Below are 19,024 nucleotides of genomic sequence, written 5' to 3'. Positions count from 1 at the left end.
CACTGCAGAGGATTTGATTTTATGAATTTTCTCAATCTGGTCAAGTAAAGTAGTTTCTTTTTAAGATGTTCTAATGTTGATGCAGTGGACACAGTGCTATCTAATCCCTGTTGAAAAGTTGCTATCAGAAGAACTTTCAAGCATTTTCCAGTTTATCCACGAAAGAGTTCGACATTGATTCATGTGTTTGACTCACATTCAGCTCAGGTGGTGTCATGCTCTGTTCCAGCTGCGCTCCCTGTGACGGCTGTGAAACAAGGCTGTGATTTAAAACCTTGCTCGTCTCACCTTGAGGCCCGAGTGAGAGCTGCTCAGTGAGGGGAGGATGGCAGAGCACATGGATCTATCACCACTGACAGTTTTACAAACCACTGTGACAACAAGATACTGTTATAGCTCTGAGATCCTCCCCCATAACTCAAAATGAGGATATATATTTTTCACACGGTTGTCGTTCATGATCTAACTGTTGTGCGTGGATGTGCTGCCTTTGGTGACATACAGCAAACTAATGGGATTATTTTTGTTTTTTATTTTGCTCTTCTAATTCAGGGGAGACTTTTTGATTTGAAAGCAAGAGACAACTTTGTTCTAATTTTAGCTCAGCCTCTTTCTTATTTCGTCCCAGGTGCCACGTGCGAGTGATCGACACCTTCGGCACTGAGCCCGCTTACAACCACGAGGAGTACGCCACACTGCACGGCTACAGGACGAACTGGGGCTACTGGAACCTTCATGGCCAGCAGTACATGACCATGTTCCGTATGTCGACTTTGATTTTACTTAGATTTCCATTTTGCTCTTTCCGGGAGTGAGGCTGCACATTTTTTATTTTCACCTATGATTGCACGAGGTGTTTTGAGCTCTGATGTGTGTGTGCGGGTGTGTGTGTAGGAACGTGTGCATCTGTGCTTATGTGACTGAGAGTGAACAGATTGTACCAAGTCCTCAGGCCACCACAGACGAGACTTTGGGGCACAAACGCAACACAGAACTCATTCAGAAACAGCTGTGCCTGCACAGATGCCTAAACCCGCCGACTGTGGCCAAGCACCGGCTGACTTACGCACACAAACACAAACACGAGCACATTCACTGCACAATTGATGAAATTGATGAAACTTCAGCTGTTTGTACTCGTCTTAATGAAGCGACTGCCTCTGCACTTTCCAAAATGCTTCCTGTCATCACAAAGCACAACACAGAGAGAGAGATGTCAGCTGTCATCTCGGGTTAGAAAATTGACTGGAAGAAAAACCCTGTTACTTTGGCCGTCTCATTTGACAGCTCCCTGGCGTGGTGGACATCCGCTGTGAGCTACCAGTGTTGTTTTGTATCCTCGAAGCTGTGGCACATTTAAGCTGCGATCCATAATTCTGTGTCCTTTTAAACTACAACAAAGAAGAGAGAGCAGAGGGGGCTTCACTTGTAAAGATGTTTCACCTCATTGCTGGAACGCATTGGAAAGACATTGTGTATTATTATGATATATATATGTGTTTATTAATATTCAACATATTTATGTTGATCCGATATTTAGCTTGTTTGTTGGATGTGTTTTTTGTTCTTTTTGTTACGTATGTGGTTGTGTAGATTATTGGTAATGTTAGACAGATTAAACTAAAAATTTCTCAACATCACAATTGTGGAAAGCAGCAAATGCAGTGTTTCGGGTTCCACCTACAGATCGTATATAAAGATGGACAACAAAGCATCTCCCCAAAAGTGAAGCCAAAGTCTCTCAATTGCCCCCTGGTGGCTGGCTGCAGTATAGATAACAAACCCTGCCTCCACCATGATAATGAATGGGACGTGAGCCAAGGTAAAAAGTCAAAGAAAACGTCAAATACATTTTTGGGAGGAAGTGGAGACGCGTCGTCCATCTTTATTTACGGTGTATTGCTTCTCCACCAAACAGATGAATGGAATTACAAATTCTTTAAAAAACATTATGAAATTCAGCATCATAGGATTTTCATTGTCCTCTTAGTTCAGTATTCTCTCCATGCACGGCGCTCTGTATCTCCAACAACAGCCACCTCAGTTCAATCAGGTTTTTTTCCTTGTTTTTCCCCGACATGAAATTGGACTTGTAACGCTGCGTGCTCTGTTTGTCCTTGGCAGCCCACACTCCAGACAACTCTTTTATGGGTTTTGTGGCAGAGGAGCTGAATGAGACGGAGCGACCGAACATTCAGAGGAACAAGGTTAACAATATGGCTGTCGTGTATGGTAAAGAACCCAGCATGTGGAAGGTCCGTATCAGAAAATACCCCCTGCACCATCTGTTAATGTAGCATGTTTCTGATGAGAGGAGCAAATTGTTTGACCATGGGTGAGGTCTCAACTTGTTTTTATTTTTCAGTAGCTCTACCTCTATAGATTTATATCGATGCTGTAGAAAGGGCTTTGAAATGTGATAAAAGCAGCGTTTGCAGAACCTTTGGATATCACATTTCACAGCCTTGAAACACCCACTGGATATTACACTTTCCAAAAACTCCCCCAGGAATCCATCCTGTGTGATGGTGGAGGAACGATTGGTTTTGTTTGGAGTAAATCTTCCCTCCAAGCTATGAGAACAAGTTTTCTCTCTCTTAAACTTTGAAGTGTGCTGCAGCTTCCCAAGGTTTGCCTCCGACTACAGCTTTGTTCCCACACTGCTTAAGCTGCCCTGTTTCTTGGGACAACCTGAGCTGCGATGTAATATTTGCATGTCTGAAACTTTGCCATATGAAATCCAGTCTTGACAACCTGACAACGTACGTCCCCTCGTCGAGAGCAGCTTCTTCCTCCACCCCAATTTTTTTTCGGAATCACATGTCAGAGGAAAAAAATCACTAATACTTCATGTTACTTTCTCTTTTCCCCTACCTCTGCCCCCCCTATAATCCACACAGCTTCAAGTAAGTACAACTGCTTTTCACCGATGTTCCATGCCCAAAAATATATGTTTCTGTGACCAAACGAATTACCCATTGAAGTCGTGTAGAATTGTTTATTTAAATAAGTTTTAAATTAACAATGGAATGAAGTTAAGAAGTTTTGTTAACTCTCTTTTTTCTTTGATAGTAATTAAATTAAAATACAATTTACATTAAAGCAAGACTGGTTCCCAAAACAGATTGTACAATTACTTTGAGTAAGAGAAAGTGTGATTTAATCTACACGTTGCATTAAAATGGCCCAAGATGAAAAATGAGGAGTAACAGTCAGATGACATTTATTAATGCTTTATGCCTTAAAGACATCAGCTTAGTAAATAATTCATAAAATCCCCCAGAAAGACTTTAGAGATGAACCACCTCAGTACAATGATTCAAGCTAATTGTCTCCACATGACAACACAGGAGATGAAGGCTAAATTGATTTATTCTTTTATTATAACTTCACATGCAGGTGCTGGACGGTGACCAGTTAGTAAGATGAGGATGTTAGCGCCAACAAGAGCAGCCTCAGCTCATTAGATCTTCTCGCCTCATTTCCATTGACAACCTCAGCTCAGGCCAAAGTGATTCTCTTGCCCTCCCTCCTCCTCTGGGCTTCTGGTCGAAGTTGTGTTGGTGGTTTAGGAGGATTGAGGGACATAGTGTCAAAAAACAAAGGATTGTAGATTTTTCTCATTACATTGCTATACGATGAATAATTGATAAGCAACCATCACTACTACATGTTCTTGGCAAGACAACCTGTTTGGTGGGAGAGAAACTTACCTAAAGCACCTTTAATCAAAGTTTGGTATAAATCAAAATGCAATAATTTCAAAGAAGCAGACTTTAGTTGAGTTTAAAGATAAAAAATCAAATTTAAGTGTGCAGTATCTGTTTAACGCCCTGTTACTAACAGTGGATTATAAAACTTTATACGTTTTCTATCATTATTTTACCGGCTCTATATAAACCAGGTTTGAATTGCGGCATATGAAATTTATTCTGCTGTGTGTATTCTCACCACTTAATGATGAGTTGACCGCTTTAATCTCACTTTCGGAGGTTGTTCTTTAAAACTTGCACATAGTTTGTCATTTTACTAAAAGCTCTGTGACAGAAGTGGCCATGAATCTACAGCTAGATAGGGTCACCAGACAATGGTGTTATAACAACGAGCGAGATTATTAACCAGCGTACATTAGGCAAGTAGCCAAGATGGTTTTCAGACTCAGGCCGGCAGCGGCGATATGGTAATTTAACACTCTCTGAATCTTTCACAGCTGTATGGAGAAATGTACTTAGTTATCATAGATGTCTGTACATCGATATGTGACTTTTCAAATATAAGCTGCCTAAAAGTGTTACAAAGAAAGTTAAAAACTCTATTGAGAGGAACAGTCTTGAAAACCGTGGCAATACATGGCAAACACAAAATGAGTTACTGTACAGTGCCTGTTTAACTCGTTTCCCCCGTGTGTCTCTTAAGGGAAAGGAGAAGTTCTTGGCTGTCCTGCATCGCTACATGGAGATCCATGGGACGGTTTACTATGAGACACAACGACCACCAGAGGTGCCGGCTTTTGTCAAGAACCACGGTCTGCTGCCTCAGCAGGAGCTGCAGCAGCTCCTCAGAAAGGCCAAGGTGGGATCATTACTGAGGCTTTAATGGGCTCAGAAATATAACATTTCTGCATCATCATGAAATGCTTTGTAAAAGTTTTAATGCTTTTGAAGAGTTGGAATAAGCCTCATGCAAGTGTTGACCTGGATATGAGCAGCTCAGTGTGTATGCTGATGATCTCCTCCTCCTTTTTTTCCTCTCAAGCTTTTCATTGGATTTGGCTTTCCATACGAAGGTCCCGCCCCTCTGGAAGCCATCGCCAATGGCTGCATCTTCCTGCAGCCCAAGTTCAATCCCCCTCACAGCTCTCTCAATCATGACTTCTTCAGAGGGAAGCCCACCTCCAGGAAGGTACATGCACTCATCCTATAATCGTAACCATAGGAATAGTGAGCACTTTAAATGTGTAATGGGGCAAGGCTTTTTATCACCAGGCCATCAGGCTTCCAAGCTCAGTTAGTCAAGTCCCACAGTCCTCTGAATATCTGTTGCCTGTTTGCACTGTTTTGCTTTATACATTCTTATTCCTATATACTTTTGGCTTGTACTTTGCATCCTCGAATGTGGATAGTTTCATAGTGTTTTGTTTGACTTGTATTTATACATATTTTTACTTTTAAAAATAATGATTGCTCTAATTGCACTGCTGAGCTGACCTGTCCGTCTCATTTTCATTGTACATTTGAACCGGTGTTAACTTACATATGACAAATAAACTTGAAACCTACTGTGGCAGTTAACAACATTATTACACAATGACTCAGGTTCCTGTCAAGTTGCTGTGATCGTGAATTTTTCCCATTTCTGCCTCCCTCAGGTGTCCTCTCAACATCCCTACGCAGAGCAGTATATCGGCCGGCCGCACGTCATCACTGTCGACTTCAATAACACTGAAGAGTTTGATGCAATCATTCGTGAGATCATGAACATCAATGTACGTCAACTTTTTTTATGTTTATCCTCCAAACTCAGCAACACCCATTCTGCAAAATAATTTCTAATACACCACAGTTCACTTCACTCTGCTGCACAACAGGATGGGCGAGAGCAGCATTCACACTTCACGTGGTCCGACCTACTTTTGAAGCCCTCATCCTTTAAAAGAAACCTTAATCATGGCATCCAGAGCAAAATGCTAAGCTGGCGCCCTCTCTGCTCTCTGCACTGCTAATTGCTTGAGATATCGAGCAGCTCAGTAGGTAAACTATGCCCACACCTGGGTTTACGTGGCAGAGTTCCAGAGGCCAGTCAGTGTGCATTGTCTGCAGATGATCGTATTAATCGATCACGCTGCGTTCAATCTGTCACCAGAACAACGCCGAGCCGCAGCCAAGGCTCTCGCCCTGCCGAGATGCATGTGTGCCTCTATCTGCCAGGTGTTAAATAGACCTTGTGTTTCCCGCTGATAGAAATAAAATGAAGTACCAGTGTGGCACTGCTGAATGCTTAGTGCGTGGAGGAAATACAATACGGATCACGAAGGCTGAGCAAGTGCATTTAAATCAAATAGAAGTGGGTAGCTTTAATTCTCCATGATCTGGACGAGGGTACAAACCTGCTGAGTACATGGGCCTCTGACTCATGTAATGATTTAAATAGGAAAAGTGACATTTTCTGAGATATTTCCCTTTTCAACTGGAGTTGGGTGATATGTCTGTGCAGTGGGTTTTTTATCTTAGCTTAGCATAAAGAACTGAAACAGAAGGACATGCTGACCGGGTTCTGTCCATCAGCAACCAACACCTTGAAGGATATGTATGATCAACATTAAATCACAGTTGATGGATTAATCGCTTATTTTCTATATTTTTTTACATATTTTTAAACAAAGGTGTATTCCCCCTTTTCTCCCTGTGTTCTTGTTGCTTAAACTCAACATTATTATTCTTTATTATCCTGCATTCTTATTTTTAACTCCTTACTACTCACCCACTGGGTTTTTTTGTGTCTTTTCCTGGACATGGCTGCTCCCGACATCACTAATGACATGAAATTATGTATGTCACTCAATAGATTCAGTTTGGCTGTATGAATTGCACAGTCACTTCAAAAATGTTTTCCACCACTGCATTCAAATCACCGCCTATGAGGCTTTTTTCTCTCTCCCACTCTCGGATTCTATTATATAAAGATGCCCGAAAGGCAAATTGCATTGCAGAATAGCTGATGAAGTGCCAGATACATTTCATTAAACTCAGATGAAATAAAGTAATAAGGGAATGCTAAAAGGAACACAACACTAAAAGGGACCATTTATCAGTTTAAAAGCCTGAATGCTTTAGTGGCCTGATGGTAAACAATGAGATCTCACTTCAGCTACCATGGGAGACATTCAGAGAGGATTCTGCTGCAGGGATCCTCACAGAATGTTTCCTCTCCTGATATGTTTCATAGTTACTGATGTCATCAAAACACAAGAGCTTTAAAAATTCAATTAATATTAATATTAATTAGTCTCATGAGACGTCAACCTGTACCACCAGAGAGAGTCTGGTTTCCTCCTGCCTGTGCCGTGTTCGCATATTTCTCACAAGGCTGTTGGTATAAAACACGGGAAAGAACAGAGCGAGCTATCGATCTTTCTCAGGGTTTGAATCCACTGTGTGATATCAAAAATCAGACGGTGAGTGACAGGTCTTAACGGCGACACCATGAGCCAGAACGAAAACACCAGCCCCCTTAGCGCAGGACGACCTGTGGTCCACTGTCACTTTTCTCCATTGTTGACATATTGATGTAGTCCTCACTAAAAATAATTAAATCAATTTTCAAAGCTGTCCTGTGTGATGTATTGGGTCATTGATTTTAATGTGAGGCTTGTGGCATGATATAAGCCTTTCACAATTACACTAATGAATATGTCAACTTTGATTAACTATCAGCTGCTCGGTTCGTGTAATTACAATGGCTTGGTTCTGTGGACTCTCCCTCCCTCCTGCTGTGTCTTCATCTGTGTGGACATCTGTGTCTGCAGGTGGAGCCGTTCCTGCCGTATGAATACACCTGTGAGGGGATGCTTGAAAGAGTCCATGCCTACATTCAGAACCAGGTGGGTGTTGAAAGCAAAATTTGTCAAAAATTCAAATCAGTGGCAATAACAGCATCATCATGGCGTCATTTGTCCAATATGATGACGAACGATTGTTTAATCTGCAGATTCTGTTTCTATTCTTGTGTCTCTGGTTGCAAATGGTGGTGATCTACTGATCTCTGATAGTTTGCATTCAATATATTATCACTGCTTCTGATAATACTTCTAGCTGTGTGAGTTCCTCCTGAGTTCAAATCATTTCCCATCATGTTGTTTATATGCTTCTTTTGACTCTTCCTGGTGCGGACCAGACATTCTCAGGTGCAGGTGGTAGATTCCTGGGTCACTCCTGGCTTCTCTAACCTGTTTATACCAAACATTATCTATTGCAACATCCTAGTTTCAAGAATGTGTCTGTTACTGTAGTAAAACGATGCTGAGGCAGAGTTTGAGTGGGTGAGGAAGCATAAACTCTGAGGGATTGAATGGAAGATGGAGAATGACTGTTTGCTAAATTTTGACCCCGTGTTGATTTCAGGAAGCTCAGAATAAATAAAACCTCTGCAACAAATTCTTCTTCTTTCTATTCAAGATGGTTGTTGGGCACAAATTCTGATTAAGAAATAGTACAGGTCAGAAAAAATCATTTTCAGCACGATATTGCATTGCAGCCCATAGACTGTATATAAAGAAACCGAACATTTCCGACAGAGACTGAAAAGTGATGTTTCGTGTCAACCTTTTCAAGTAACAACCCAAGTTAAAATTTGAGCATCGAACTTTTCATTTAAAGGATTCACATTCAGCGGGATGAATACATTCAACTTCTATTGAGAGAGTTTTCTTGTGGAGATTTTATGGCTGCTTTGCCTCAACGTTCACACCTCTGCAACAGTGCATGGGTCAGCTGTTCAAAACCTTTAGGTGCCAGCTGCAACTGTAATAGATGATCACATAGACTAACATTTCCACATGATGCTCTAAGCAGACAGAGAAAAAAATAATGCTATCGCTGAAAAATGTACTTCTTTTAACCTTTTACCCTCATGGAACTGGGAATGAATCAATAGTAGAGATATACTGTTGACACCATACATACACTTATATATATATATATATATACGGATGTTGTCATCCTTTTGCACATCCACCATGTTGTGATGGTTGCTATAGTGTCTGGCAGTGGAAATGTGTTAAATGTGCTTTGCTCTGACACAATCTCTCCCCTGCTGTCAAAAACACACACACACTCACACACTCACACACACACACACTCAGCTTGCCATGTCTGACTGTGACTGACTACCCAGCGTGTACAAGGTCAGACTCCCAATCAGACTCTTCTGCCTTTATTTTCTTCCACTATTCCGTAACCTTCTCTATCCCCATCTCAGACTTTTCCAATTTTGTCTCCAAATTCGCAAGTCGCTCACATGTCACATCCTCGTTTTTCTACTTTCTGACTGCTTCTCTCATCCTCGCTGTCTCGCACTGTGACGTCCTCTCACTTCCATCCACTGGAGGATTTCCATTTTCATTGTGATTATCTTATTATACTTAGCCTTTTTTATTTCCCCTCTGTTTCGAAATTTCCTTTTTCTGAAAGATTATGATATGGTTCAATGGTCAAAAGGTATAACCTGTCAACAATGACAATGATATGAACTTTTAAAAGTCAAACCTCACAGTCAAATCCAATAGAAATGCAAAGATAAAGAAAATTGATGGAATAAAAAATTATTAAAATAGGACACCTCCATGCTGTTCATGTCTTGTTGATGAGCTTTGTGTGTGTGTGTGTGTGTGTGTGTGTGTGTGTGTGTGTGTGTGTGTGTGTGTGAGAGATCTCTGTTTAGAAGCAGAGGTGCAGCAGCCATGGAGAGATTGGATGCCTGGTTATTGCCTGCGGCCACTAGGAACCTGTTTAATAAACGGGTCTGGAGGCCAGAGGGACATGTCAGAGAAATGTTATTACCTGGCTCTTATGAATAGCTGCAGCTGGAGGGGGAATGTAATCTGGGCTTTCACCGGAGCCTAATTTTGCCTCCAAACATCATTTATTATTGGGCGGCCTAACTGCATTCATAGAATTTTTTTCCTGGAAGATTGTCGAGAGGACTTGTCACTTCTGATAAGCACCTCTGTGCTGCAACAATTCCTTCATTATTTCCTGTATCAGCTGTCCAGAGACTTTGTGTTGCAGTATTTATTTGACCTCAGCCCACACTTAGTAATAATAATAACACTTAACTTATGACTGATATGGGTCATTTTATCTTTTTATCTTTATCACCTGCAGGACTTTTGTTCTCCGGAAGCTCCATTCCCTCCAGAGAACTCATCGAGGACGTGGCTAGGCAGCCCCCCCAGCCCCTTCACCCTCATGCCCAACTCCAGCTTCTTAACCTGGGCCTCCAACTCCAGCTCCCACGCATCCTGGCCCCCCCTCAGCGCGCTGCGACTTTTGGCTTCGCTGGAGGGCCAATCATGTGTGAAGGCGTGCCAGAGCGCAGGACTAATCTGTGAACCCGCCTTGTATCGTTTCATCAACATTAAGGAGGCCTTCAGCGCGTAAGATGTTTCTCCATTTGGATAATTTGCTAAATGACTGTGCACATTAGTTTGGCCGATACAATTTTTATGTCTTCCTTTACTCCTACGTACATAACAGCTACAGAAAAATATCATCAACACAAAATATCCATGTCTAGTTTTTATTTCTTAATGTGACAGAATTAGAATTTATCAGCAAGTATCAGGAGGGTCGTAAAAACCATCATTTAGAATTATCAATTAGAATTCTTACATGGCAAACACAGCTTTGTACATTTGGAAGAGGCAGATATTGTTTATCTTAATACATGTCTCATATCCAGTGTTTGAATGTGAGGATTCATTCTGAAATATCAACTTTATACCTGTGACTCTGACTATAAACGTTGGCCTTTTTTAAATACTTTAAAAATGCATCGTTCACACCACTGATTATTTTCTTGTCAGTCTTAGAAATTAGATGTTGCATCTGGAGGTGCTTGCCCTGTTAATCCTAAATTAACTTACTTTCCCTCCTCACAGCGTCATGTTTCATTTGCACCTCCAAATACAGGAGAAAACACCAGCTCAATCTTTTCCCTGTAATATTTCCCTTCTCCCTCGGGGTCCTAGAGGCAACACTGTACCATTAATATTAAATATATTAGTAGAATAATCACTGCTGCCCTCTGGGACTCATGCTAACATGAATATTAAACATAGCATTGTGTTGTGTTGATGGAATAACAATTAATACCTTTTAAACATGGAAACAATAAATGTGACATTGTGTCCTTTGTCGTCTGTCTTTGTGTCCAGGCTGGATTTCCAGTGTGAGGGACTGGACTCAGAGATGAACCACCTCTTCCCGGCCTTCTCTGCAGAGCACGCTGAATGTGGGCTGCAGCAGGACCCGCTGCTGTTCAGCTGTGCCGGCTCCAATGCCAAATACCAGCGCCTGTGCCCCTGTAGGGACTATCGTATCGGCCAGGTGGCGCTATGCAGGGACTGCCTATGACCAGAGGAGGAGCTGGTGGACAGAGACACCTTTCTAACTCCTGGCGAGATCCAGCAGGCTGTCCCAGGATGATGTATCTGACCATGAGAGTGTGTGGTTAAAAAGCTGTAATGAATCTACTTCCTTACCTCTGACCTATGGGACCGGCTGCCAAAGTAGGTGAAGTGGTATTAACCTCTCAGGGAACTGCATGATTGTACTTTGAGTCTGGTGGGTTTGAAGCAGTCACTGCAATAGTCATGATGAAGTGTCATTCGATGGATCAGTCAGATTAGTAAAGAAATCACGAGCAATCAAAAGGAAAGCTTTGATTACGACATAAAAAAAGTTGCCAATGCTTGAATTTCACAAGTGTGTCTGCTCAGTGTTGTGTGAAAACCTGCAGTGTCATAGTAGAGTTTGGATATTTGTACAAGATGCACCCAAAGCCATTTACACCGTGCTGAGATGTACTATTTTACATGTCCTGTAATGAATAGATTTGTACATCACAACAAGTGTTGTTTAATAAAACAGAGGAGGTAAAACGTGTTGTCGTGGCTGGAAATTATTATAATTCATTCAAAGTACGACTCAAAGTGTCAGACATCATTAATCTTTTATGGTCAATTTCACAAGTGCAGGAAAATATTCAAGTCTCTTGGAATGATTTATATTAACACAATGCTGGCTCAGACTCATTACTGCGTAAAGCAATTTATGGATATGACAATAGTGTTTGGGTTGATTACTGCATATTGCTAGAGTGGAAGATATTTTCTTTGATTGCAACCATCTCTTTAACTTACAGAAACAGGCATTGACCTTCTCCACAGAGATGAGCTGCAGAATGAATGTTCAGTGATGTATGTTAACAGCAGATAACAGAGCTTCCTCTACTTGTAAATTATTTTTGCTGTGTTCCTGTTGGCAGGAAGTTTCACAAGTTCACATTCTCCGCATGTAAAATATCCCAGCAAACATTGGTCCAATGTTAATGTTTGGATTCTTGCCAAAAACGGTCCTGGTCGAACGCCAAAAACTGCAACGTGATTATGAGGCAGTCAGATTGTTTCCACATTTAATAATGGTCCACTCTCTCTCTTAACCGCTATGATGTATTGATCCCATTATTTCTATGAAAATAAACACATGTATGTGATTTTTTAATTGACTATTAATTTGCCTGTTAAATGGTTGTGACCACACCACAACAATGTTCCACACTGAGCTAACAATATGTTAATATAATATATTGCATGTCCGGCCAACTTGCTGCATTTTACATTTTTACAGTTTCACATAACTTTGGGTATTTATGCTGTAGGTTGCTTGAGGTAACATAACAATCCCCAAATTATTTGGAGATAGAATTGACATGAAGTCTGGTCATTTTGCACTGCTAGCAACACTTAATCAGCTTCAGTCGATTAAATTTAATCCAAACAAAACCCAAATTTGTAATTGATATCAGGTGTATTCCCCAGTGCAATGAATGAGATTATAATAAACATGATACCACCCATGCATAACTGTGGCATTTGACAAAACAAAAATTAACCAGACTATTATAAAGTGACTACATATTCAATTTACTAATTCTATTAAGTAAAACCCTAATGATTCTGTGACTTTATTGATTTATTTTAAATTACCTGTACAGATGGATATTTTTATATTCACATAAATGCTGCAATGTCACTAAAGTCATTATCATGGGAGCTGCTGCTCCACTGAAGCTGAAACCGGCCGCTAAGATAAGAAGATTTTAATGAGACGTCCTCCATAGACAGAGTTGGAATTTTCTGGTTTTCATTAAATGATGGCGCGAGCGTCTCTTCGACTGATTGTAAAGTCCATTTCACAATATGCAAGTTTCTCTCTTCAACTTTATAATCTCTGAAGTAATATTAAACTTTCTCTTCGTTGTGAGAAACCTAAGAAAAATTACTATGCGTTCTGTAGCACAAGTCGCAAAGGCTTTGTATCTGTCTGAGCTTTTATGTTGAGGATTCAGGTCTTGAGCAAAGACAAAATAATAATGCATATACAGTTTTCTCCAGTGATCAGAGATATATATTAACTCACCAGTCTTTAGCTGAACCTAATAACCAACTGTCAGTCATCGGGCCTATGAAACATCATCTTAACCAAATCATGTCATACTAAATGTTGACTGTACTTCTCCTTGTGCACACAAATGCAAAGGAACAAAGTGAATACCTTTTTAAGCACTAAAACGATTAATTATAAAGTTAACAAATGCCAGAAGCCATTTTGTCTTGATGTCGATGGAGTGGACAATAGACTGTATTTAAAGATGGATGACGTGTGTCCACTTCCTTCCCACTATTCTCAAATGAAGCCAAAGTATCCCAGATACAAACGCTGCCATCTTCGCATGTGGAACCAGAGTCGGGGCAGTATCGACGTCCTGCCGATACGAGTGCTCAACCAATCGTGAGTCTTCTCAGTTGTCAAGCATGACGTACCCATTAACATGGAGGAGGCAGCCACCAGGTTTGCGACTAAGACACTTGGCTTCACTTTTTGTCCCTTATCTTGATAGAAAGTTTATAGAGGGGACCCATATTAAATATCAGAATAACACTGAGCTCTATACGAAATCCAGCTTGAAAAATTACCCACAGTTTGTCATTAGTTGTTTTTGTTTGTTTTGTTGACTTCCGATTGCAGAACTTTGAATTGCGGTTACCTTAGGATTTTAATTTTCTAATTGTCTGCTCGTCTGAACTCATACATGTTTCATCCCCAGTCAGACTTTATTGTACTAATGTTGCACAATGGTCAAACACACAGTACACATACTTCTGTGATGGTTCAGAGGTAACGCTCACAGCAGTGTGAAAGTGAGTTTTCTTCCCTGGTGAATTAGACAGTGAACGTGACACACTATGATTCATGGTGTGTCAGGCCAACTTTTCCAAAGGGAGAGGTCACACAGACCAGGATTAATGGCTTTTCCTCCACACACACACGGAGACACCTTCATTCTTCTCACCAATAACCTTTTCCTCTTGCTCACTTTTTTTCCAGTTTATCCATATTATTACTTCTGTTCTGACTGTTTTAAATCTCAGTCCTCAACCTTATCTCTTCCATGGGGAGGCAGTGGGGGTTGATCTGCTGCCTCAACTTTGATTAAAACAGGGAGGTTCAAGCCACTCACTCACTCACCCTTTGCATTACTGCTGTACAATGATAGTCCTTCCTCATCACTCCTCTTTTTTCCTTTGCTTATGTCTCTTTATTGTTGGCGACGCAGTGGAGTCTAGCTTCCTTCACTTCGCCTCCCACAGTGATAAATGCGTCACACATAATGACTCTGTGTCCTGCTCCTTGTGTCTGCATACTGTATAGATACCTCTCTCCATAATAATAGGATGTAATCTAAAAAACACCCTCTGCTTAACAGAGTCATGGAGAGTGGAAGAAATATGAGTCAGTCTGAGTGACCTTTTCCTATTAATATATATATAGCTTTAAAATGCGTCATGACAGTTATTGCAGCTATGTGGTTATATAAAAATGTTTGATAGCTTATAGCTCGATCATGTGGATAGAATGTCTTCTGACTTTTCAATGCAATTAAAATTCCAGTGAGCTTTATTGCCATGATATTCATATGTGTTGCAAATGCCGTACTATCAACAAGATTGGGTAAAAGTTTATTCAAAATCCCAACTGGTTCCATCCTGTCACACTTTGTTGCTCTGATTATGTCTAATGCATCCAGAGGCCTTTTATTCTATGAACATCGAAAAACATCGAAAAAACACCAGGCAGTCACCAGACACATTCGTACATGTGAATTGATCAGGTAACATGAAGCTAACCAAATTTAACATAGTGAATACGCGGAATGGAAACTTGGCTTGAGGTGTGTGTGCCTATTTTTGCAGGATCTGATGTGCGTGTAGCACCTGAGGTAACGGATTGCTCACCTCTTAAAGAGAGCTCTGCTGGTGAATGATAAGGCTCTGCTGTCTTCTGCCACAGTGAAGTCAGCTGAACCGGAGGCGTTGCAGGTAGGAGTGAGGAGGCAGAGCAAGAAGAGTGAATATCGAATCTCCGTTTGATTTTTCCGCCTAATGCCTCCAGAAAAGAACTATTACACACACACTCATACACTCTTACACATTGAGGGGAAACAACACACTCAAGGGTTGGGGCGAAAAAGCTAGAAAGTAAAAAGGGCCAGACCCAGGTCCCCTTGTTGCTGGTCATTATACTATAATTAAGCTAAGCTATCCAGCTGCTGACAGATGTGGCAGTGGCATCTATCATCTCATCTAACTCTTATATTTATATATATATATTTTAAATGTTTTTGTTAAATTAGTTATTTGATGCAATAAAAAAGGAAGATTCGTAAAGTGATTGTTTCAGTGGGACCTCACGACTGTGGCTTCATCCCCTGATAGCTGCTGCACAGACTCCAAACATGCAAAATGGGAACGTTCGTCTTCAGGATATTTTGGATTCATTTCTGGACAGTGGGAGGAAATGAAAACATGTCATCCATCTTCTTTATATACAGTCTCAAGGGTAGTGTATGTATTTTGTATCAGTATTCTGAGATGCTTCCACTGGATTTCAACGTTTTCCTTCAGCCTTCAGCCAAGTTATACGAATCCTGGTAAACTGTTGTTGATATGTGTCCATGTTCATAATGGCCCTATTTCCAGCCCCTTGCTCACAGTGTTGAGTCCTCCAGGCAACAGTTTTAAATTAAATGTATGTATGTACTGTATTTCTTCAGTAATGCATGACCTGGGTGGCAGTGTAGAGCATAATGAGAAGTCAAGATGGTAGTACACAGTTACTGAGTCATCCTCGTCTGTGGCTCACAGTGCCAGCTGGCAAACACAGTATAGACATCCATGCTGCATTCGTCTCCCCTGTCTCACTCTCCATTACAGAGTCTATAGAGCTGAGGGTGAAGCGCACTGGATGCACAGCGACCGATCCCCCACACTCTTGTGTTTAAGAAAAGGCAGTTCTTGTCTGAAGAGAGGGGCTGACTGTCGGCGGAAGCAGAAGGTTTGGGGAGTGTCAGTCCTGACAATATAGAAGCCTGCGAGAGGTGGGGCAGCACAGGGTGATCCTCATCCCCAATAAACAGACCATCTGCCTCGCTGATCTGAGTGAACTGTCAAGCTGAAATGGATGTGAAGAAGGTTTGAGAGGTATTGGATTTAGGGGAGAAAAGTGGGAAAAGACCGACCGTCCTGCAGAGAAAATGAATCAGAGGGAAAGAGGAGAAGACAAATGATTTGAAAGTAGGGGTAGAAAAGGGATCAAGGGTGAAGGGATAGAAGCTGGGGGGGATGAGAAGGAGGCAGAGAGATGATGGAAATGCAAAAAGCAGCATGTGAATGATTTTTATCAAGGCGTCTCAAGGCGACTTCAAAGTGATCTTCTACAAACCTCATACCAGGGATGTGCGGTAAAAGGGCAGCACTCTCAAGTGGAATCATAGAAAAACATGTTTTCTCGGATCAGTGTTGTTAGGACCTTGATGTAAAAGTTTTTCAGAGGGATCAAAAGTGTGGTGCAGCTTTACAGCCAGCATGCTGCATTTTCTCATGAGTTATTCAGGGAACGATGGATTGATAGGGGATGTAAGGGAGCTGCGGAGAAGTGGAGGATACTGAAGGTGTCAGGTCTGTATGTTCCAAGTAATCAACTGCGGAGGATGGTCGAGTTAATAAACTTCTTTACAAGCATTAAAAGTTGTCCTTGAAGCTGGAAAAGTGAGAGGAGAGACTGTGAATGCTTGTACTACAGATATATACATAAAGATGGAGAACATGACAGCTCTGCAAAAGTGAAGCCAAAGTATTTTGATTGGTTGGCTGCAGTATAGGTCATAATCCTCTCCTCCCCCATGTTAGTGGATGAGACATGGACTTAAATAAATAGTCCACACATCTTCTCAATGATGGTTTCTCTCATTTTAGGTAGTTGTTATCACACATGAAATTTTGATTCTTCTGCTAAGTTTGGTTTTAAATAGTTATTTGATGCTAAAAAATGGGGTGAAGCATCATGATTGACAGTTGAGACAATCAAGTGTGTGTATCATCAGTACCTGGCACAGATACTGTACTTTCACATCGATTGAAAATCCCCAACTGCGAACAAATAAACTGTGCGACCTGGTACACGAGACAATGTTGAGACAGAAGAGTAATGAAAGCCTGATAATGGATTCCTCCACAAGAAGGATTTTTATTGATTTCTATATGTGAACCATGTGTGTGGCCCAATAAGAGCGAAAGTTAATGAAGAGTTTGGTCTTTAGAGTCTTTTTATTTTTAGATTTTAAAAAGAAAACAAGACACATCGTTATCACATCATTTTTGCCTCTTTTGCGCAGCCTGTGTCACAGATGACGTTCCCTGAGTGAGAAATGGGCGAGTCCCAACACTCTCACCCTGAGTGGTGCATCATCAATATGTTTACCTCTGATTAACGATGCTCTTGCTCCCTGAAACACTTCAGACAAGCCCCTCAGCTCACACCAAGCAGGTAAAAGATGATGTTTGATAAATGATTCAACACAGCTGATCAAACCAGGTGGTTTAAATCCCCGACTCAGTCAATGGTTGTGTAAAGGAAAGCGTTGAGTTTGTTGTGTCCTCATCACTTGACCTGGAAATGATGTTCTACGATTTCTCCGAACCGCTTTATTCTATCAGTACGGATTATTTCTTTAAGAGAGAAATAATCGTCTTTCCGGTTTTCTCAGAATTGATCAGTACGCTCTTTTAACTATTTTGAGAAATCCAATTAAAGTCGCTGCAGGAGTTTCTTCTTCCAATCACTTAAGCCACAAGCAAGTCATCTCATACAGGTTGACAATGTAATTACAGAGAATTGTTCCCTGAGCTGTTAGATCTTCATAATGGCCTGATAATTATTGTTCACGGAATACAAAGTGACACTAAAATGTAGGGTGTGTGTGTGTCTGTGTTTGTGTGTGTGTGTGTGTGTGTGTGTGTTTGTGTGTGTGTGTGTGTGTGTGTGTGTTTTATAACAGGTCGTGCTACCAGCTTGGGGTTCAGTGTTTGAATGACATCAGGGTGAGCAAATATCTTTTGGTGTGTGTGTTACTGTCACGTCTCACCATTGTAATCTCTGATCGAGCTGGTTAAGGCCTCTGCCTGCACTGACGCACACAGCTGCTGCCTGGCTTGTCAGACCACGCTAATTATATGTCACCACTGTTATCTGACAGCATGTTACCTCTGGCAACAGGGTGAGTCCTGACAGACGACCTCAGAGTTGAAGAAAAACCTCTGAACTGCTGCTAATTCTCTCTTTTTTGTTATGTCACCTCTAAACAAGAAGGCTGTAAAACTGAACTGATAGTCAGTGCCAAACTGAACCTGCTCTTACACACTATACAGAAGAATAAATCATATATATGTAAGGTTAAAAGGTACGTTCATATGTTTGACTTAATTTACAAAACAAAATGTACAGTTAAAGGTTCAGTGTGTAGAATTTTTGAAGTCGCATGTTGCAGCTGAATACCTCTCACCTCCCCTTCCAAACATCCAAGAGAACCTGTAGTAGCCTTCATTGGTCATACAAACTCAAAAGGTTTAGTTTGTCCAGTCTGGATGACTGTAAAAAACATGGCAGCCTCCGTAGAGCTCCTGATGTAAATATAAAGTAAATATATAGGGTCAAAATGGATGCTGTGTCAGGATTCCATGCAGCTAATCTTCCAATGATTACCGAGGAAACTACAAACACCATATTTTCTTAAAGTTCAGTTTCGTTGTCTGGACTTTGTGCTTCACTACTTCTTGACAGGGGGTTCTGAGTCTGCTCTGGCCTCCCGTCAACCTCACAACATGAGTGAGCACAGCAAGTAACAG

The 19,024-nt window shown here is 41.1% G+C and overlaps 1 protein-coding gene across 1 annotated transcript in view; it reads left to right on the top strand.

The window, feature by feature from the left end:
- LOC109639533 (alpha-1,6-mannosylglycoprotein 6-beta-N-acetylglucosaminyltransferase B-like) overlaps window positions 1-12,247 on the top strand; it is a 50,579-nt gene extending 38,332 nt beyond the window's left edge. The window contains exons 11-18 of the mRNA XM_020103044.2: window positions 629-762; window positions 2,125-2,255; window positions 4,417-4,572; window positions 4,756-4,902; window positions 5,369-5,485; window positions 7,526-7,600; window positions 9,882-10,153; window positions 10,934-12,247. Of these exons, the coding sequence (XP_019958603.2) occupies window positions 629-762; window positions 2,125-2,255; window positions 4,417-4,572; window positions 4,756-4,902; window positions 5,369-5,485; window positions 7,526-7,600; window positions 9,882-10,153; window positions 10,934-11,132 (1,231 nt within the window). The 3' untranslated portion in view covers window positions 11,133-12,247. The remainder of the gene's footprint in view (window positions 1-628; window positions 763-2,124; window positions 2,256-4,416; window positions 4,573-4,755; window positions 4,903-5,368; window positions 5,486-7,525; window positions 7,601-9,881; window positions 10,154-10,933) is intronic.
- The last annotated feature ends 6,777 nt before the right edge of the window (window positions 12,248-19,024 follow it).

The sequence above is a fragment of the Paralichthys olivaceus genome, chromosome 5 (genome assembly GCF_024713975.1).
Source record: "Paralichthys olivaceus isolate ysfri-2021 chromosome 5, ASM2471397v2, whole genome shotgun sequence".
NCBI lineage: Eukaryota > Metazoa > Chordata > Actinopteri > Pleuronectiformes > Paralichthyidae > Paralichthys > Paralichthys olivaceus.
Note: the sequence above shows the minus strand (reverse complement) of the source record. Positions and strands in the feature narration are given on the sequence as shown.